Below are 21,550 nucleotides of genomic sequence, written 5' to 3'. Positions count from 1 at the left end.
ATCTGGTGCTGACGTTGGCAACAAATCGTATGGTTTTTTATCATTTGTTAAAATGGATAAATGTTGATTGGATGGGCGATGTTTTACGAGTACGACAGTAACTTGACGTCACAGGAGAATAAGCAACAATGTTGATTTAATTGATAAGAAACGGATATTGATGAGGTATAAATGAAAGTCGTTTCGCTGATGAGGGAAGACACTTGCATCCAGTCTCTCAGAGAAAATCACATCCGAGACTATGAATAAGATCATCCTTCTAGCCGCTCTCTTCGCCTGCGCTCATGGTAACAACCTCTTTCTGCTTAAATCTCTCATTTCACATGTTCCCATGCAAACTGTATAGTTCTACTGCATTTAAGTTACCTAGATGTTGTACATAGGGGCCTACCCTACACTTTAATTAACAATTATTGCGAGCCCGAAGGGCGAAGCTAATAATCGCATACGCAGAAAAAAAAAAGCCATGTCACTTTGTCTGTATGTATGTATGTATGTATGTATGTATGTAACGCTCCATAGCTCGGGCGTTTTACGACACATTTAGGACTTTTTGGTCTTAAAAATTAAACAAAAAATATGCGGTGCAACCAGAACAAAAATAATTTCATTTACTTAATTAGTTCTCCTGTAATTAATGAAAAACTGTTAAAATAACTGATTAACGACTAGTGACATCTGGCGGTTGCAGGTCAAAATAACTCACCACCAGATGTCCATAGCATCGTCGTGATGACGCAATCTTTGATGTCCCAACCATGACGCAACAACCAGATTTGCATTTATGTTTTACAGTTATTTGACTAAAAGATGGGTATTTTTAAATTCAATTATTGAACTTTATTTGTAAAAATTGGAAAATATGAGTTGAGCAAACTAAACGTAAATAACTTGCAAGGATATTAACTGTGACGGAAAAATCCCGTTTTAAAACAAAAAAGTCTGTGAAGAAAAGTTTGAATTGTGAATAAGTCCGACTTAACAATAGGCCCTGAATTTGTCATTTAAGACAGTTTTCAACTGGCTTACGACTATCCCTTCGCGGCGAGCTGATAAGCTTGCTTTTCTATCTTATTAATGTCTTGATTTAAAAAGCCGCTCCCCATCGCATGGTGCTTCCCCGTCCGCCCGCTAACGTCATCCTGAACGGCCAATACTAGCTCATCCCTGAGGATAAAATCGTCGGAGGTAGTGAAGTCGTTCCCAACTCTTTGCCTTTCCAGATTTCGCTTCAACGCCGCAGCAGCTTCGGTGGCTTCTCGCATTCATGCGGTGGCTCCATTCTCAACGAGAACACCATCCTCAATGCTGCCCATTGCGTCGTAGGGTAAATTGCCTTTTTTTAGTTTTCTTTTGGTTTGGTAACCGCGACATATTCAAAAATTTCCTTCCCACCTTTATAGAATCACTGATCTGACCATTTTCCGGGTAGTTGCCGGTGAACACAGCTTGTCCGTCGTCAGTGGTTTGGAACAGAACCGTGACGTTAGTGAATACTTGATGCACCCCGACTACGTTCAAAGGTATAATGGATTTTTCGTCATTAGCCATGAGATTTATTTAAACCGGGTTATTTAATACATCTATTCTTTGATTTGGAATCATTTCACGAATGAAACAGGACCTTTTTCAACGACATCGCCCTTATCTACGTAATAACGATTATTTAATTGATTTCAGGGGTCCAACCACGTACTCATGATTCGTTTTTATCAATCTATAGTTGGCTTCACCTTTGGACTTGAGCGTTCCATCGGCAAAGGCAGTCAACATGCCACCACCCACCTCGGAATTCGACCCACCCGCTGGCACCATTACCACTGTTTCCGGATGGGGAAGAATTTCCGTAATAATTCACTCCAATTATGCTGCATACCGAAATGAATTTTCAATATTGTACATGATTTCAGACTGGAGGCAGTATTTCAAACGTGCTCTTGAGCGTTGATGTCCCCATCGTTTCCGATTCCGATTGCAATGCCGCCTATGCCGGAGTTTTCGACCCTAACCCAATCTTCCCTTCCATGTTGTGCGCTGGCGCTCCTGCAGGTCAGTTAACACTATAGCGATCACCCAATTAGACATATTGACTGTTTACAAACACAAAATCAATATACAATAATAATAATCAATAATCAATATAATAACACGGACATTTTTCGTTGTGTTTCGCAGGTGGTGTCGATTCTTGCCAAGGTGACTCTGGTGGCCCACTTTTCACTGGTACCGGAGCTGATGCTGTCCAGCACGGAATCGTTTCATTTGGTCCATCAGCAGGCTGCGCTTTGGCTGAATACCCTGGTGTCTACACCCAGGTGTCAGCGATCCAGTCAAGGAAGTATGCCACCTGAGTGTAGACACCAGGGTGTTCAACGCCGCTGAATACTACGTGTACTTCTTTGAGAGTTTTGCGACGGACATATGGTAGGACAATTTTCATATCTGGTACCGCTTTTATTTCTTCTCCATTTTCCTGATTGTCATCGTATAATTCATAGTAGGCACGATGTATTTTTCGCAAAATATCTTGCAAATGCAGAAGATAATCGTCCGTGTCACAGATATGGATTTGTCCATTTTCTTTTTCTGCTGACGATTTTTCATACGTTATTACACTGGCTACCTTACTGAAGACCGGTTTGGATGTCGACAGCTTTTTTTAAATATAGTTGTAGCGCCTAGACAGACGGTGATGGTACGAGAAAGGCGAGCCGTGTCAAATTTGGCGATCATATTTCATTTTCCGACAAACTGAGAGAGATTTCAGGCTTATAGGTAACTGCATTATTGTACCCTATTTAAGATAGAAAAGCAAGCTTATCAGCTCGCCGCGAAGGGATAATCGTAAGCCAGTTGAAAACTGTCTTAAATGAAAAATTCAGGGCCTATTGTTAACTCGGACTTATTCACAGTTCACACTTTTCTTCACAGACTTTTTGGTCTTAAAACGGTATTTTTCTGTCACAGTTCAATATCCTTGCAAGTTATTAACGTTTAGTTTGCTTAACTCGTGAAGATAGAAAAGCAAGCTTATCAGCTCGCCGAATGGATAGTCGTAAGCCAGTTAAAAACTGTCTTAAATGACAAATTCAGGACCTATTTTGTATTCAAAAGTGACGTTACGTTGTTGAGTGACAAAGGCACACGAAAAGCGAATTTGTGAGACAGCAAAACAGTAAGAAAATAAAACAAATTTATTCTGGGTTATTTTCAAACCATTGATCTTGTGTAACCTGACACAACATATTTAGCCGTCTTTCTTCCATCTTTCTAGCAAATAACCCATCGCCAGTCGATATTTTCAATGCTCTTTGATAGTCAAATGGCAAGACGGCCAAATCACTAATGTGTCTTACCCTTGAAAGAGCGACGAAAGTCAGGCCGGCGGTTTCTTTGGGACCGATGTCTACAACAGTTTTGCCTAGAGTTTCTCCTTGAGATTTCCATACGGTCATCGCATAAGCCAGGCGAAGGGGAAACTGAATCCGGACGGCTCTCGTGTCATCAGACCGTATGGATATTGCCGGGATTGGTATACAGTTGTGAGTTGAAATGCCGTTATTCATGGTTGTAGAGAAGAATTGAGGACCGGTATAATCAGGCCATCTAACAACGATGAAATCAGGCAGATCAACATTGGGCTGTTTGGAATAGACGATGTCAACCACGGTACCTCTGGCACCATTAGTGAGACCCACATCCGTGTTGATGTTGGATGTTAACGTTACTTGGGCTCCAATCGCAAGGTACAGTTCAACTTCAAGCCCTCGAAACTGATCAGATGGCTTTGACTTGCCACTTGAAGGCACATTTACCGACCGTAGTAGGGTGATTGGCATTTGAAGTTGTGGTAATTTAAAGTAATTCCTGCGATTAACAGCTTCGTTGGTGGCAAACAAGTAGGTCGCATCTTCAAAATCAGTGCCAAAGTTGGCAATGGCTTCCGGATTCCTTGCTTGAAGGAATTTCCACTGGTCTATGGAACAGTTTCCCTCTCTCAAAGAGTTGAGTGTGTCCAGGAATGTTTGCTGGTCAATGTCGCCATCTTCTACTTGTTGTCGTCGAACTTCTGTCAACTTGATGACGGATTGGAAAGCCAAGTAAGCGGCCCGACCCTCGTTGGCAAACGGTGCTGTTGATTGGGAATAGAGGGAAGGAGCAGCCACAGGAGGAAGCTGAGCTGGATCTCCAACCAAAATAACAGTCAGCCCACCACAAAAAAGGTTGTTGCCTTTAGCTTCACGAAGACGAGCGTCAATTTTTCCAAGCATGGTCAAGCTCAACATTGAATATTCGTCAATTATGATAATTTTAACATGACGAAATTTCTCTTGAAGAGCTGCCAGTTTCGCTCCATTAAGAGGGCCAAACTTTGTGCCTTGGCCTTTTTCTACTGGAATTTGAAATATCTTGTGCAAAGTTTCACCGCGGATGAGATGGGCAGCTTTCGCGGTGTAGGCCGAACGGACGATATGTTCTTTAGGGACAGCACTGGAAATTGCTGAAATAGTGAAGGTTTTGCCAGTACCAGCTGTGCCATTGACGATCAATAACAACTGTTTCCGAGATTGCAGAGCCTCAACAACCATATCGAACCACATTCGTTGTGAACGATTCAGTTGACTGGGACTGACAAACGGTCTCTGGAAAATTCACACTTTTCTTCACAGACTTTTTGGTCTTAAAACGGTATTTTTCTGTCAAAGTTCAATATCCTTGCAAGTTATTAACGTTTAGTTTGCTTAACTCTTATTTTCCAATTTTTACACATAAAGTTCAATAATTGAATTTAAAAATAACCATCTTTTAGTCAAATAACTGCAAAACATAAATGCAAATCTGGTTGTTGCGTCATGGATGGGACATCAAAGATTGCGTCATCACGGCGATACTACGGACATCTGGTGGTGATTTGATTGGGCGGAATATATTCGTAAAATTATTTTACTCATGTTTAACCATCCATTACGAATATATTTCAATAAAAATTATCCGACGAGAAGGATGAATTTTAAACTTAACACGTTAAATAAATGACACTTACATATGTAGTGGAAAGTGAAATTTAAACCTAAGGTGAAAAAGTTGTAGTCGCCACCGCCAGATGTCACTAGTCGTTAAGCAATTATTTTAACAGTTTTTCATTAATTACAGGAGAACTAATTAAGTAAATGAAATTATTTTTGTTCTGGTTGCACCGCATATTTTTTGTTTAATTTTTAAGACCAAAAAGTCCTAAATGTGTCGTAAAACGCCCGAGCTATGGAGCGTTACATACATACATACATACATACATACATACAGACAAAGTGACATGGCTTTTTTTTTTCTGCGTATGCGATTATTAGCTTCGCCCTTCGGGCTCGCAATTAATTGATTAGTTGAATATTCGATTCTTATGAGATTTAGTGTACAAATATTTCTTATAATAAACATTGCCCATTTGATTTAATGGTTTTATAGTTACACGTACTATTTATTTCATTAATTTTTCCTTTGATAATTGTAAAATATATTTTGTTTGATTTAAAATTTAAATGTCATTCGTTTTTTCTTTGAACATAACACACATCATTGTAGTTTAATAAAAACAAATAATTTTATTCGCATATTTATTCAATTATTTCTCTTGGATTTCCCGTTTGATTCCAGCATTTCTGATCAATTTCCTCTTTTTGAAATGATTTCTTATGTTTTTACAAACTTATATCAGCAACTGCTATTTAGTATAACCTTACCATTGACGTCATCCCTATTTCATTAATTGTTAATCGATTAATTGTGTTTGATCTCTGTTAGATGTGGTTTGATCGCTGTTAAAAACATTGATTTTTGTTTAATCTGTGTTTGATTTCGTTTGATTCATGTTAGATCCATGATTGATTTTTGTTTAAATATTTTTCTATTCCTTTGTATGCTGATAGAAGGGAAAAACGGCACCCCATACCTCAGACCCAATCCGATAACGTTTTGCTAGAATTTTCAATAATATCTTTCGTTTTGAATAAAAGACGACAAATGCGGGATACATCGTCACATCACAATCAAAGTCAGCGGTTCAAAACTTTAAATATAAAAAAAAATTCCAACGCAGATTTCTATTTTGCTATTTATTTTAGACTTATTTCCTGTTTAAGAGTCGAAAAACGTTGTTGTAATTGTTTCGTAACGTAAAAACTCATTTTGGTGCGAGAGAATATAGTTGCTGAAGCTACACAATAGCACAATTCCAATTAATTAATCAAGTTCGTCATAATTTCAAGTTTAATTTATTTAGCGCATTTTTAAAATTCGTTGAATAATTTCGATTTTTTAAATAAAGACTTAGGGAAAATAGTTGTAACGTTTTGTTAATATTTTCAATAATTTCTTTTGTTTTTTTTTTAAATAAAAGACGCTAAAATGCGGGATCTAATATTATCACACAACCACATCAATGCTTCAAATCTTCGCAGATGCAAACCTTTTTCTCGATTAGATTTAATTTTTAAAAATTTGATTTGATTTCTTTCCTGTATAGGAGTGGAACATCATTGTTTTGGTTGTTTCATAAAAAAGAAACTGATTTTGACGAGTGAAAAGATAGCTGCTGAAGCTACACCAAGCTGCACACAGGCATTTCCAATAAATCAACCACGTTCATTATGGATGTTAAGTTTAAATTATAGACCTTCTTCCATTTGGTTCGGGTAAGTAGAGCGAAAAGTCGTGGGGGATAGCCGAAACTTGCTGCAGACTTTGCTTGATCCAGTCAATACCCCACGTAAGGCCATGTACTGTAACCTGTCAGGCTGTCAGCAGCAATTACAAATGTAATATGAAATAACCTGAAACAAAATGATCAGAGCAAACAAATAGTTTGGATTTATTATAATTGCTTTTTGACAACTTCAACCACTCGGCTCTTCTTCTTTCAATGAGTTCTTTCTCAATTGAATTACTGTTAATGTTGCATTCTGGCACTTTGAAAAAACTTCGGCGATCTCTTTTTTTTCATAAGTTGAACATATCAAACAAAAAGCTGTTACCATTTTAAACACTTAAGAAATAAAACAGGTTTCACTTTTGCTGCTCCAATCCAATTCCAATTCCAATTCGTGCCGTTCAAAGACGTTCAAAGACAAAAACGTCTGGATTTTGTGTGCAGCACCTTTAAATCTGAATTAATCGACGACATGATAACCTTTGAACACAAAAAAAAACTCGAATTTCTTATGTTACTTGTGACAGGTAATCATATGGACGTAGGCAATCAAGATCCAGTCATAGTGGGCTTTAATAAGATTTACTCATAGTGGATCGATCGAAGATCGAACTAAATTTCAGAGATTGCTATGCATCATTTACAAGGTAATACACAAAAGAATAAGTTTTCAAATTTACCATGTAAGTCTCGAAACCACACTGCCAAATTATTGTGGGAACGGGCTCCAAATTCTCCCTCTTGTCTCCGTAGTGAGTTCAATAAAATAGAAAATATTTAGTGTCGATGCAGCGTTCACGTTCACGGAAGTATAGGTTGTCATGTACGGAAAGTTTACTGTTATGTATTTATATAATGTGCTTACGACGGCTTACGACTGTGTCTATCCCCATCTACCCCCACCCGGCAATAGTTACGTCGAGTCCGGCGGGTGGATCCAGCAATTCCGAAAGTGGTGGTGGAGAATGACAGGCGCCACTTTGGATATGTAGACCAAAGGAGTGGACAGCTGATGCATTCATATGTCCATTGCGTTATGAATAAATAAAGAAATTGCAATTAATTAATGAATATGGTGATAGGTGGGCTTGTTCGGGCTGGTTAATTGAGAAATCAATTATAAAAATAGACATACCTCGGGTCATACCTTGAAAACCGCGATGTCTCTTTCGTTAGTGTTTGCGTCGTAAAGCAGCGTTGGGAGATAGAAGCAACCAAGCGATTCTGTTCCTCATCCGGTCTGATTCCGGACCAGGCTGCGGCTACGTCCGCAATGCCATACTAATGGTACCAAGGCTGTGCTCAGAAGCGACGACTTGCAAGTTTCTTGTGACTTGACTACAGGGGAGACTACACGAGAGCGACACAACCAGCAGAGCAGAGATCAAGATGGTCGATTCACCCAGGATAGAACCAGCACAAAGATGCGTATAAATATGGCGTAAACTTAAATGGGAATTGCGCAATTACATTTCGACGTCTTAACTGAGACTGAACTAAGATTCTGAACTGATTTTCGTCGCTATATGTTATTACCGTGTTTCCAGTTGTCGTCTGGATCGTTACAACGAACGGCAAAGAATCTTGCAAAGAATAAGGAAGAACTTCACCTCCATTGACAATTTTGTTGTCGCCACTATTCACAATAAACAAAATAAGATGGAAAAATTGTTTCTTGTCCGTATTAGTTAATACATTGAGCTACACACAATTTTCAAAAACCACTAGAGAATTGAACTAAGAACTTCGATATTCTTGAAACAAATTTATTTTCATTTTCGTGATGCAATATAATGGGAGAAAAGAACATGTCACCAAAAATTACGCGGGACTATTGCATTGGTCAGAAATCAGTTGTGTTTTTACTGCTTTTTGGCAGCGATCCAGTCAAGGAAGTATGACACCTGGGTGTAGACACCAGGGTATTCAGCCAAAGCGCAGCCTGCTGATGGACCAAATGAAACGATTCCGTGCTGGACAGCATCAGCTCCGGTACCAGTGAAAAGTGGGCCACCAGAGTCACCTTGGCAAGAATCGACACCACCTGCGAAACACAACGAAAAATGTCTATTATATTGATTATTGATTATTATTATTGTATATTGATTTTGTGTTTGTAAACAGTCAATATGTCTAATTGGGTGATCGCTATAGTGTTAACTGACCTGCAGGAGCGCCAGCGCACAACATGGAAGGGAAGATTGGGTTAGGGTCGAAAACTCCGGCATAGGCGGCATTGCAATCGGAATCGGAAACGATGGGGACATCAACGCTCAAGAGCACGTTTGAAATACTGCCTCCAGTCTGAAATCATGTACAATATTGAAAATTCATTTCGGTATGCAGCATAATTGGAGTGAATTATTACGGAAATTCTTCCCCATCCGGAAACAGTGGTAATGGTGCCAGCGGGTGGGTCGAATTCCGAGGTGGGTGGTGGCATGTTGACTGCCTTTGCCGATGGAACGCTCAAGTCCAAAGGTGAAGCCAACTATAGATTGATAAAAACGAATCATGAGTACGTGGTTGGACCCCTGAAATCAATTAAATAATCGTTATTACGTAGATAAGGGCGATGTCGTTGAAAAAGGTCCTGTTTCATTCGTGAAATGATTCCAAATCAAAGAATAGATGTATTAAATAACCCGGTTTAAATAAATCTCATGGCTAATGACGAAAAATCCATTATACCTTTGAACGTAGTCGGGGTGCATCAAGTATTCACTAACGTCACGGTTCTGTTCCAAACCACTGACGACGGACAAGCTGTGTTCACCGGCAACTACCCGGAAAATGGTCAGATCAGTGATTCTATAAAGGTGGGAAGGAAATTTTTGAATATGTCGCGGTTACCAAACCAAAAGAAAACTGAAAAAAGGCAATTTACCCTACGACGCAATGGGCAGCATTGAGGATGGTGTTCTCGTTGAGAATGGAGCCACCGCATGAATGCGAGAAGCCACCGAAGCTGCTGCGGCGTTGAAGCGAAATCTGGAAAGGCAAAGAGTTGGGAACGACTTCACTACCTCCGACGATTTTATCCTCAGGGATGAGCTGGTATTGGCCGTTCAGGATGACGTTAGCGGGCGGACGGGGAAGCACCATGCGATGGGGAGCGGCTTTTTAAATCAAGACATTAATATAATTGTTAATTAAAGTGTAGGGTAGGCCCCTATGTACAACATCTAGGTAACTTAAATGCAGTAGAACTATACAGTTTGCATGGGAACATGTGAAATGAGAGATTTAAGCAGAAAGAGGTTGTTACCATGAGCGCAGGCGAAGAGAGCGGCTAGAAGGATGATCTTATTCATAGTCTCGGATGTGATTTTCTCTGAGAGACTGGATGCAAGTGTCTTCCCTCATCAGCGAAACGACTTTCATTTATACCTCATCAATATCCGTTTCTTATCAATTAAATCAACATTGTTGCTTATTCTCCTGTGACGTCAAGTTACTGTCGTACTCGTAAAACATCGCCCATCCAATCAACATTTATCCATTTTAACAAATGATAAAAAACCATACGATTTGTTGCCAACGTCAGCACCAGATTTGATCGATAAGAACAGGATATTCTAAGGATATAAAAGAGAACAGATCCGCGAATTAAGTTTCATCAGTCCTAATAAGCTGTTTCAAGCCAAAATGAAGATTGTCATTCTTGCCGCCCTTTTCGCCTGCGCTATGGGTAACTAATACAACTGATTCTCAAACATTTCTAAATCAAGAACTTCCACCTTAAATTAGAAATTAACTTGATTGATTGTAAATATTATAAATAAGCGTTCCTATGTATATCGTTTATAAATCTATATGTAGCTATGCCAAAACGCATGATTATGCCCCGCCTTCCGGCTTCGGTCATCATGAAGGGAAAATACCAACTCATTCCCGAGGACAGGATCGTCGGAGGAGTCATTGTGGAGCCCAACTCACTCCCCTTCCAGGTTTCTCTGCAACGTCGTGGATCTACCGGCACCTTTTCCCAGTCGTGCGGTGGTTCCATCCTCGATGAAAACGTCATCCTCGATGCTGCCCATTGCGTCCGCGGGTATAATAGTTGTCACTTGATTTCTGATTTCAAATTCATTTTTGCGAAATGCACATAGCTAAACTAAAAGCCTCGGTTGCTAACGTCCCATTCACAGAATCACTGATCTGACCATTTTCCGTGTCGTCGCCGGTGAACACAGTCTTAGGAACGTCAGCGGTCTCGAACAGAACCGTGGCGTTACTCGCTTCGTTATGCACGAGAACTTCAGGTTTCATTTTGATTTTTTTATTCTTCAGAATTATAATTTTTTGATTTGATTGCAAATGACTAAGTACTTATATTCTTATTTGTTTTCAAATAGACCTTCGACTTTCGAAAATGACATCTGTCTGCTCTTCGTAAGTATAACAGCAGTTTTTTTTCCTCCTCCCATCAGTCCCTAAATTTTACTCATTTCCTTTGTTGATTTGCGTAGTTGGATGCCCCATTGGACTTGAGCGTACCCGAGGCCAAGCCCGTCCTTCTGCCACCCCCTACTTCCGAATTGGACCCTCCCGCAGGAACCATCGTTACAGTTTCTGGATGGGGAACCACTAGCGTAAAATGTCTTTCCTTACATGTTAACCTTGGTTCTCGCATAATTAAATTTTCGGTGATGTGAGTTAGTCTGGTGGTGCAGTCTCCGACGAACTACGCAGCGTCGATGTTCCAATTGTCGACGATGATACTTGCAACCGCGCCTATGGTGGTACCGCTGCCAACCCCGAGGTTTTCCCATCCATGTTGTGCGCCGGAGATACCTCCAACGGTAAACGAATTAAATTTCTGTCGAAATGTATTTATTTTTTGCAAAAGGTTAACTAGGATTCATATTTGAAATGTTTTGACTATTTGTTGCTTGAATAGGTGGAATCGACTCTTGCCAAGGAGATTCTGGCGGCCCCCTCTTCACCGGCACTGGTGCCAGTGCCGTCCAACACGGAATTGTCGCCTTTGGTCAGGGTTGCGCTCTGGCTGCCTACCCTGGTACCTAGTAGAAATAGCGTAGTAGTTGAACGTTTAATCCGCTTACATTCATAAATTCCGTTTACCTTTGCAGGGGTCTTCACTCAGGTGTCTTACTTCTTGGACTGGATCGCTACCAACCGACTTTAAACTGAATTGATGAACCGATATTTGCAAATCTATCTTTACCTTTCAAGCATTCCCACTGCGTTGGATCCAATTTAATGTTTAATGACATCTTGTCCAGAATGTACACTTTTACCAACCATGTAGCATGTACCAAAGACAAATAAATTTATGGACACGCAAAATCTTTTTTCTTCTTTCTTTTTTTTTTGCCATACTGAATCTGATCCTTTTATTAATTTTATAGCGTATATAGTTTAAAGGCTTAAAACAGAGGTCTGCTGTCTCAGAAAAAGGCAAATGCTATAGACTCGGCAACTCAATTAACTTCAACCCATTTTGGCTTTTCAGCGCCACACCTCGCTTAACCTAATATAGCCCTTAAACCATAGACAAAGACCACATAGACAAGTCTTCTTTATTGAGAACCTCTGTTGAGGCAAACCCCTTTGGAACTTTCACGCTCACTTTCATCCCATCCATTCCACTTTATTTTACACTGTTAAAAAACTTCCCAACTATTTCGGGGTTAAACGCCCTAAATTCTCGGCAACTGAGATCTGGGGTTCCCAAACCCGAAATATTTGTATCGTATCGTATCACAGCGAAAGTCTTCTTTATCTATGCTTAAACTATATACGCTATAAAATTAATAAAAGGATCAGAGCATGGCAAAAAAAAAAGAAAGAAAGAAAAAAGATTTTGCGTGTCTATAAATTTATTTGTATTTGGTACATGCTACATGGTTGGTAAAAGAAAAGTGTACATTCTGGGCAAGATGTCATTAAACATTAAATTGGATCCAACGCAGTGGGAATGCTTGAAAGCCAGATTTGCAAATATCGGTTCATCAATTCAGTTTAAACTCGGTTGGTAGCGATCCAGTCCAAGAAGAAAGACACCTGAGCGTAGACCCCTGCAAAGGTAAACGGAATTTATGAAAGTAAGCGGATTAAACGTTCAACTACTACGCTATTTCTACTCTGTACCAGGGTAGGCAGCCAGAGCGCAACCCTGACCAAAGGAGACGATTCCGTGTTGGACGGCACTGGCACCAGTGCCGGTGAAGAGGGGGCCGCCAGAATCACCTTGGCAAGCGTCGATTCCACCTACAAGCAACAAATAGTCAAAACATTTCAAATATGAATCCTAGTTAACCTTTTGCAAAAAATAAATACATTTCGACAGAAATTTAATTCGTTTACCGTTGGAGGTATCTCCGGCGCACAACATGGATGGGAAAACCTCGGGGTTGGCAGCGGTACCACCATAGGCGCGGTTGCAAGTATCATCGTCGACAATTGGAACATCGACGCTGCGTAGTTCGTCGGAGATTGAACCACCAGACTAACTCACATCAACGAAAATATAATTATGCGAGAACCAAGGTTAACATGTAAGGAAAGACATTTTACGCTAGTGGTTCCCCATCCAGAAACGGTAACGATGGTTCCTGCGGGAGGGTCCAATTCGGATGTAGGGGGTGGCAGAAGGACGGGCTTGGCCTCGGGTACGCTCAAGTCCAATGGGGCATCCAACTACGCAAATCAACAAAGGAAATGAGTAACATTTATTAGGGAGTGACGGAAGGAGAAAAAAAACTGTTGTTATACTTACGAAGAGCAGAGAGATGTCATTCTCGAAAGTCAAAGGTCTATTTGAAAACAAATAAGATTAGAAGAACTTAGTCATTTGCAATCAAATCAGAAAATTATAATTCTGGAGAATAAAAAAATCAAAATGAAACCTGAAGTTCTCGTGCATAACGAAGCGAGTAACGCCACGGTTCTGTTCGAGACCGCTGACGTCCCTAAGGCTGTGCTCACCGGCGACGACACGGTAAATGGTCAGATCAGTGATTCTGTGAATGGGACGTTAGCAACCGAGGCTTTTAGTTTAGCTATGTGCATTTCGCAAAAATGAATTTGAAATCAGAAATCAAGTGACAACTATTATACCCGCGGACGCAATGGGCAGCATCGAGGATGACGTTTTCATCGAGGATGGAACCACCGCACGACTGGGAAAAGGTGCCGGTAGATCCACGACGTTGCAGAGAAACCTGGAAGGGGAGTGAGTTGGGCTCCACAATGACTCCTCCGACGATCCTGTCCTCGGGAATGAGTTGGTATTTTCCCTTCATGATGACCGAAGCCGGAAGGCGGGGCATAATCATGCGCTTTGGCATAGCTACATATAGATTCATCAACGATATACATAGGAACGCTTCATTATAATATTTAGAATCAATCAAGTTAATTGCTAATTTAAGGTGGAAGTTCTTGATTTTGAAATGTTTGAGAATCAGTTGTATTAGTTACCCATAGCGCAGGCGAAAAGGGCGGCAAGAATGACAATCTTCATTTTGGCTTGAAACAGCTTATTAGGACTGATGAAACTTAATTGGCGGATCTGTTCTCTTTTATACCCTTAGAATATCCTGTTCTTATCGATCAAATCTGGTGCTGACGTTGGCAACAAATCGTATGGTTTTTTATCATTTGTTAAAATGGATAAATGTTGATTGGATGGGCGATGTTTTACGAGTACAACAGTAACTTGACGTCACAGGAGAATAAGCAACAATGTTGATTTAATTGATAAGAAACGGATATTGATGAGGTATCGGCGAGGGGTAGTCAACTCGAAAAAATATCCGTACACCCCCGTATTTTTAATGAAAAAATATGAAAAAATATGAAAAAATATGAAAAATATTAAAAGTTTTAACACGAAAATTTTTTTGCCTTACACTAAAAGGTTGCACTGAACATGTTTAGTACGTGTTTTAGGGTACTGAAAAGGAGAATTTTTGCACTTAATGTAAAAGTTTTACACTTAATATGGAGAACATACTTAAATAATCTTAAAAAAAGTGTCTTTTTAAAAACAATTAAGTACTTTAAAAAATTAAGTACTCTTTGGCAATGTACTTAATTTAATTTGCATACTAAATAAATGTTTTTAATAAGTGCCCAATGGTACCTTTTCCTCCTTAATATAACTTTGCACTTTTTCAGCATTCTTACTTATTCTGGGGCAACATACTTAATTTTAATTTGCATTCTTAACAAGATTCCTTCAGTAATATCCTTCGGTAATTTTTTTAAACGTTAAAGAGACAGAAAATAAAGGTTATGGTAGATTAATACATACTAAGATAGAAAAGCAAGCTTATCAGCTCGCCGCGAAGGGATAGTTGTAAGCCAGTTGAAAACTGTCTTAATTGACAAATTCAGGGCCTATTGTTTAGTCGGACTTATTCACAATTCACACTTTTCTTCACAGACTTTTTGGTCTTAAAATGGGATTTTTTGTCACAGTTCAATATCCTTGCAAGTTAATTACGTTTAGTTTGCTCAACTCATGTTTTCCTATTTTTACACATAAAGTTCAGTGATTGAAATTTAAAAATAACCACCCTTTAGTTTAATAACTGCAAACTTAAATGCAATTCTGATTGTTGCGTCATGGTTGGGACATTACAGATTGCATCATCACGGCGATGCTATGGACATCTGGTGGTGATTTATTTTGACCTAAAGTTAAAAAAATGTAGTCGCAACCGCCAGATGTCACTAGTCGTAAAACAATTATTTTAGCAGTTTTTCATTAATTACAGGAAAACTAATTAAGTAAAACAAATTATTTTTGTTCTGGTCGCACCGCATATTTTTTGTCTAATTTTTAAGACCAAAAAGTCCGAAATCTGTCGCAAAACACCCGAGCTATGGAGCGGGACATACATACATACAAAGTGACATGGTTTTTATTTTTCTGCGTATGCGATTATTAGCTTCGCCCTTCGGGCTCGCAATAACGTTTGGAAAATTCTGTTTCCCTTTATTCTCTTTCATAATTGATTCTTTATAACTAATTGACTAATAATCTGTTAATATTATGAGTGGTGCGACTTAGGTGTGGCGGAGGCTTCGCCCCGCCACCCCACGTCGCACTTCATGTTTAGATTAAGTTATAGCAACAATTATTACTATAGTAACATGGAATTGGAAAAATTATTAGTTATATATAAACTATAAAGAAATGGATGTGCTCTTATAGCAGTTAGATTAAACTACCGCTGAAAAAATCTTAATTCAGGCATATAACCTAAGTGTTTTACGACCGGTTCCGAAATCGATACCGATGGTAGCGTCGCTAGCGATATTACCCGACCACGCTTTCCCTTAGACTTTACGTAAATGTTGGTCTAATGGTTAGCAAGCCGGGCTGCCACTCATATGGTTCGAGGTTCGAATCTCGATGAAGTCAATGAGGAAATATAAATTTGTAGCTTTTGAAAAATAACACTTAAAAACTTTCGGAGGTAAATGGAAGATCGGTGGTAACTCTTCACGACCGCCAAAAGATCTTGATGACTGTGGAGAGGACAAGGGAAGAAGAGAGACATGACCCAGAGCTTCAAAATGAGTATGATCAAACATTTTTAAAATGTTCCTCAACTTCTTGGTTGATGACTAACTGTTAAAAAAAGGGGAATCGAAATTTTACTTGATCAAAACATTGATTAAAATCAAGATCATCATTTATGTTGAATGTTCCTCTACTTCTTGGTTGATGACTAACTGTTAAAAAAAGGGGAATAGAAATTTTACTTGATCAAAAAATTTATTAAAATCAAGATCATCATTTATTAAAAACAGTTAACAAAAAGAGGCAATAATAAGAACAATAAAGACAAAATCGAACAAGAACAATAAAATCAAATAAAATATCATCAAAATATCAATATCATATCATCAAAACTTGTCTTGCTAGGAAAGATTCAAACTTTTTTTCTTTTTGTTTACACTGCTGAGCACTCACTGCACTGACAGTTGGAAGGTTAAGCAAACAAAAGCGAATTCACTGCCTAGGATTCGGCAACCAGCTAGGTAACAAATACGCAAATTAAATTTTTAAAACAGTAATTAAAACAAATGAAAAAATCGTTCCGCAATGCATCAAATTTTGACAGAATCATGTACAAAATTTGGTGACGATTAGTCATTCATGGAAGAAACGTATAAAGGAACACTAAATGGACATTAAACCCTCTGAATTTCACTACTAGCTACTACTACCCTACCCCTTATACCCCACACCCTATATGTAACTATAAGTACTATAGAAAAATAAGTGGCACGGTAGTATTTCAATTTTTTTAGTGTATAAAATAGTTTAAGTACGTTGATACTATTCATTAGGCAAATATTACTCACAAAACAACATACATACAGTACCTACCAGAAGTTTGGAAACGCGCGAGAGAAGCTTATGTAAAAAGCCGATTTTCGCCGCGTTCCCAAAAATCAGGTTTTTCACGGAGAGTATTGAAATTTTTTTTGAAAGTAGCCATAATGGTTGGCTACTTTCTGAATTTTTTTCAGATTTTTATAACTAGGGAGAGGGCATCTACAAATGGATGTAAAAGTTTGGAAACACGCTGTAGAAGCGTATCAAAAAGTGGCTACTTTGCCGCTCTCTAAATAGGGAAAAAATAACCCTATAAAAACGCTAAAAAGTGCAAAATAAAGAGCTTCGTTAGCTCTATGACATTTGTCATTTTCAATTTTTTTGACTTTCATTTAATATAATGAATTTCAAATTGAAAATGAGATTTGTCATTTTTGCCCATTTCCACCCTTCTATCCCACAGCGCGGTGTTGTCGCGATTTCTCCTTTGTTTCATTTTTAGAGGAAGGGTAAATATCGCCTACTAGAGCAAAGGCAAAAATTTCCCACCTCCGAAAAGGAAACAAAGGAGAAATCGCGACAACACCGCGCTGTGGGATAGAAGGGTGGAAATGGGCAAAAATGACAAATCTCATTTTCAATTTGAAATTCATTATATTAAATGAAAGTCAAAAAATTGAAAATGACAAATGTCATAGAGCTAACGAAGCTCTTTATTTTGCACTTTTTAGCGTTTTTATAGGGTTATTTTTTCCCTATTTAGAGAGCGGCAAAGTAGCCACTTTTTAATACGCTTCTACAGCGTGTTTCCAAACTTTTACATCCATTTGTAGATGACCTCCCCCTAGTTATAAAAATCTGAAAAAAATTCAGGAAGTAGCCAACCATTATGGCTACTTTCAAAAAAAATTTCAATACTCTCCGTGAAAAACCTGATTTTTGGGAACGCGGCGAAAATCAGCTTTTAACATAAGCTTCTCTCGCGCGTTTCCAAACTTCTGGTAGGTACTGTATAAAAAAATATAAGAAATACAAAAAATCTAAAAAATATGAAAAAATATAAAAAATACGGAAAAATATAAAAAATACGGAAAAATATAATTTTATTTAAATATTCGTACACCCAAATCATGAGTTGACTACCCCTCGTGAGGTATAAATGAAAGTCGTTTCGATGATGAGGGAAGACACTTGCATCCAGTCTCTCAGAGAAAATCAAGACCACTATGTGGTCTTTGTCTATGGTTTAAGGGCTATATTAGGTTAAGCGAGGTGTGGCGCTGAAAAGCCAAAATGGGTTGAAGTTAATTGAGTTGCCGAGTCTATAGCATTTGCCTTTTACTGAGACAGCAGACCTCTGTTGAGGCACACCCCTTTGGAACTTTCACGCTCACTTTCATCCCATCCATTCCACTTTATTTTACACTGTTAAAAAACTTCCCAACTATTTCGGGGTTAAACGCCCTAAATTCTCAGCAACTGAGATCTGGGGTTCCCAAACCCGAAATATTTGTATCGTATCGCAATACGAAACGTTCGGGGTTGTATAGAAGAAGATTAAAAGGTACGACTTGAGCCAGGTTCGAACCTTCTACCATCGACTTGTTATTTTAGCTCGCTAACCATCAGACCAATTGACTTATTTAAGTTGTTGATATTTATGAATTAATTTTTGATTTCCTGTACGTAAGGACTTTGAAAGTTTTATAGGCTTTGTTAGCATAGAAAATAAGAGTTAGAGGGTAGCGGGCGTGTTTGTCGAAAATACTAGTACTTAGACTTAATATTATACGCTTAATATTATACGTTAGACTACTTACGTTTTAAGAAATCGATATAATTTTTAAGGAAAGGGATGCACGCTTGAAAATATTTCAAGTTGAAATTGTGATATGTAAAAATGAAAATTGATCTACTTAACAAGTAGTTTACAAATACTAATGGATAAACTATAAAATTTTAAAATGCACTTGAAATAATTGTATCGCTGCTGCATAGTTTAGAGAAAAGCTGAACTTGTCATTATTTTTCTGCCGGTTGCCGACGGGATTGCTTTGCTAATCATGACTAAAATCTATGTCCCAAGCAGGCCTATGCACTACCTAAATGTCTGGCCATGCCCAAAAATTTTGGGGTAATTTTCCCAAAATAGTTGTAGTAAAATTTGAAAAAAAAATAGATTGGTGCGTAAAACCCCGAAATTGGCGAAAAGCGTCACAATTTCGTACATTCACCTATTTTTGGTAGTTGACAACCCCAAAAAATTGGTACCCTTTTTAACAGTATACTTTTTGAAAAATCCATTTAACTTTTTTTGTGTGAATGATTTGCCAAAATTTCTTTTGCTTTTATTTATTACAGTTTTTTGACGAATTTCTGCTCGTCCTTTGTTAATACAAATGGCACAAGATTTGAGTTGGATCCGTTCGGGATTTGAACTCAGCAAACTCAATTTTGCATGGAAGATTCAAGTGCCGTTTCTTATTCGGACTGCAGATGGGAAAGGCAAACGTTTGTTCCGTTTTCTTTTCCGCAGATGAAACTTCCAATAGACGATGGACACTGACTATGTGCGACAAGGGTAGACAAATAGTAATCTATCCGTGCCATTATAACTCTGTTGGGGCCGTAGTAATCCTCGTCGACCCGGTTTTTCGGTAAAAATCTTGGTAAAAATGCCAATCCTAAATGGAAAAAGAAAGAAAATCCTCCAGCAAATGCTCCCATCAAAATCAGACTCGTATTTTGTAACATACGATTTATCTAATAAAGAATAGATAATCAAAGCCGAATGTCAGCAAGAGGACGGAAGTTTGACTCTATTGTAAAATCCTTTCTCATGTGAAAATGGAATCCATCTCTCCTTGCAATCCTCTTGCGATCGACTGTGGTGATGAATTAATAACTCATCTCGAAAAATTGATAGGTGAAACGCAGTTCAGTGACGTCGAATTTTATGTCGGTGGCCGTGAATTCCCTGCCCACAAGAACATTTTGGCATCAAGAAGCAAATTTTTTGCGGCCATGTTCGAAAATCTATCCAAAGAAAAGTTAACTGATCAAATTGAAATTGAATGTGTCAAACTGGAAGTGTTTCACCAACTTCTCCGCTTTATCTACACGGGACGGTTGACTGCAACAACGATAGAAGCTATGGCCGCCGATCTCTATATCGCTGCAATTAAATACCAGCTGGATGAACTGAAAAAGAAATGTGAAACGGAAATTATTTAGTTCTTCACATCACTCCTTTTTGCTGATATGTTCAGCAACCTTACAAAAATCAATTAACTAATCCAATTAAAATTGAAGATGTGGATCCAGAAGTTTTTGACCTAGTTCTCCACTTTATCTGCAAGGGCCGATTGACTGCAACAATGATGGAAGCTATTGCTGCCCGTCTATATATCGCTGCAGAGAAGTACTAGCTGGATGAACTAAAAAAGAAAATGTGAAAATTATTTGATCACACTTCCTTCTTGGGTTGTGAATACGTTTTTATAGCATTTTTTTAAGACGTTTATGGATTTGAGTTTCATCGCAATTAGGGTTATCATGCACATCTCCTATAGGAGATGTAAGTATAATAACTTTCATTACCTAACTTTCATTATAATGAAAGTAAGAAAGTAACTTTTTTGGGGGAGGAAGGTTGATACCGTCATCTGTCATGGTAATTTGCAGATCGAGTCGTAAATGTAACGACCGCAACCTTTTGTTTTCTTCGAAAACTGTCAATAAATTAAAGGATATTTACATCAAATTATTTCTTATCACGAAATTCATTATTAGATAACTGATGTGCTGACTGTAGACACAATCTGCAATCAGTGAATCAACAACCAAAGGATCACAGTCAAGAGTCAATTGCGCACGACTCAGCGAAATATTTCATTTTACGGAAAATTTAAAAAATAAAAAATATTTTTTATTCATAGTAATATTTTTGTCTAGATTTTGTAAAAAATGCGAGTTTTTTCTCATTTTTTAAACAAAATCTGAATTTGTTTTTTTTCTAAGTCCTTACGAAAGAAAAGTCCTTGTTTAAGAAATGAGAAAAAACTCGCATTTTTTACAGAATCTAGGCATTCCATCTATTTCGTTTTAAAAATATAGAAAAAACAAGGAAAAATGATTAAAAATGAAAAATGACCAGCACAGATTTGAAATTTATACTACCCTTATAAGAATCCACCGCTATATCCACTAGGCTACCAAACGCTTACCTCCTTCCTTCTTTTTTAAGCAAATATTTTTTCGATTTCCACAGTCCCATGAAAAAACAAAGATGGCTACGGGTGCATTTTTGCCCTCCGGCAACTGAGGGTGGTTGGCCCGTATGGAAATGAGTCAATGAAAATCACTGCAGATCAACGAAAATCATAAACAAATCAATAGACAGTCTGAAATGTCATAGAATGTCAGTAAGAATGTCACGCAAATATCACTGGCGATGATTTTCTATGATAGATCAATTTACAAAGTCAGTAACAAATCGTTGGAAAATCAAAGATATTTCAAAA

The 21,550-nt window shown here is 38.3% G+C and overlaps 6 protein-coding genes across 6 annotated transcripts; 3 read left to right on the top strand and 3 right to left on the bottom strand.

Moving 5' to 3' along the window:
- The first annotated feature begins 132 nt into the window (after nt 1–132).
- On the top strand, nt 133–2,366 carry LOC124342458 (vitellin-degrading protease-like). The gene is made up of 7 exons (XM_046795448.1): nt 133–287; nt 1,096–1,327; nt 1,404–1,523; nt 1,622–1,652; nt 1,724–1,846; nt 1,911–2,049; nt 2,176–2,366. Exons 3-7 carry the CDS (start codon nt 1,501–1,503, stop codon nt 2,349–2,351), a joined length of 492 nt encoding a protein of 163 aa, XP_046651404.1. The 5' UTR covers nt 133–287; nt 1,096–1,327; nt 1,404–1,500; the 3' UTR covers nt 2,352–2,366.
- An 828-nt stretch (nt 2,367–3,194) lies between these two features.
- On the bottom strand, nt 3,195–4,589 carry LOC124341661 (ATP-dependent DNA helicase PIF1-like). Its single transcript, XM_046794595.1, has one exon. It carries the CDS (start codon nt 4,587–4,589, stop codon nt 3,195–3,197), a length of 1,395 nt encoding a protein of 464 aa, XP_046650551.1.
- Nucleotides 4,590–8,448: 3,859 nt separating this feature from the next.
- On the bottom strand, nt 8,449–10,224 carry LOC124342437 (trypsin-1-like). The gene is made up of 7 exons (XM_046795428.1): nt 9,972–10,224; nt 9,591–9,822; nt 9,395–9,514; nt 9,266–9,296; nt 9,072–9,194; nt 8,869–9,007; nt 8,449–8,747 (listed from the first exon to the last, which is right to left on the bottom strand). Exons 1-7 carry the CDS (start codon nt 10,015–10,017, stop codon nt 8,566–8,568), a joined length of 873 nt encoding a protein of 290 aa, XP_046651384.1. The 5' UTR covers nt 10,018–10,224; the 3' UTR covers nt 8,449–8,565.
- Nucleotides 10,225–10,317: 93 nt separating this feature from the next.
- Nucleotides 10,318–12,016, top strand: LOC124342439 (trypsin-1-like). The gene is made up of 8 exons (XM_046795430.1): nt 10,318–10,394; nt 10,526–10,757; nt 10,855–10,968; nt 11,062–11,098; nt 11,176–11,298; nt 11,367–11,508; nt 11,607–11,726; nt 11,800–12,016. Exons 1-8 carry the CDS (start codon nt 10,352–10,354, stop codon nt 11,853–11,855), a joined length of 867 nt encoding a protein of 288 aa, XP_046651386.1. The 5' UTR covers nt 10,318–10,351; the 3' UTR covers nt 11,856–12,016.
- A 515-nt stretch (nt 12,017–12,531) lies between these two features.
- LOC124342440 (trypsin-1-like) lies at nt 12,532–14,206 on the bottom strand. Its single transcript, XM_046795431.1, has 8 exons — nt 14,153–14,206; nt 13,790–14,021; nt 13,579–13,692; nt 13,449–13,485; nt 13,247–13,369; nt 13,037–13,178; nt 12,821–12,940; nt 12,532–12,747 (listed from the first exon to the last, which is right to left on the bottom strand). Exons 1-8 carry the CDS (start codon nt 14,193–14,195, stop codon nt 12,692–12,694), a joined length of 867 nt encoding a protein of 288 aa, XP_046651387.1. The 5' UTR covers nt 14,196–14,206; the 3' UTR covers nt 12,532–12,691.
- Nucleotides 14,207–19,426: 5,220 nt separating this feature from the next.
- Nucleotides 19,427–20,455, top strand: LOC124341656 (speckle-type POZ protein-like). The gene is made up of 3 exons (XM_046794587.1): nt 19,427–19,538; nt 19,954–20,241; nt 20,340–20,455. Exons 1-3 carry the CDS (start codon nt 19,427–19,429, stop codon nt 20,453–20,455), a joined length of 516 nt encoding a protein of 171 aa, XP_046650543.1.
- Nucleotides 20,456–21,550: the final 1,095 nt, after the last annotated feature.

This window comes from Daphnia pulicaria, chromosome 6 (genome assembly GCF_021234035.1).
Source record: "Daphnia pulicaria isolate SC F1-1A chromosome 6, SC_F0-13Bv2, whole genome shotgun sequence".
NCBI lineage: Eukaryota > Metazoa > Arthropoda > Branchiopoda > Diplostraca > Daphniidae > Daphnia > Daphnia pulicaria.
This window is presented reverse-complemented; position numbering and strand designations above follow the sequence as displayed.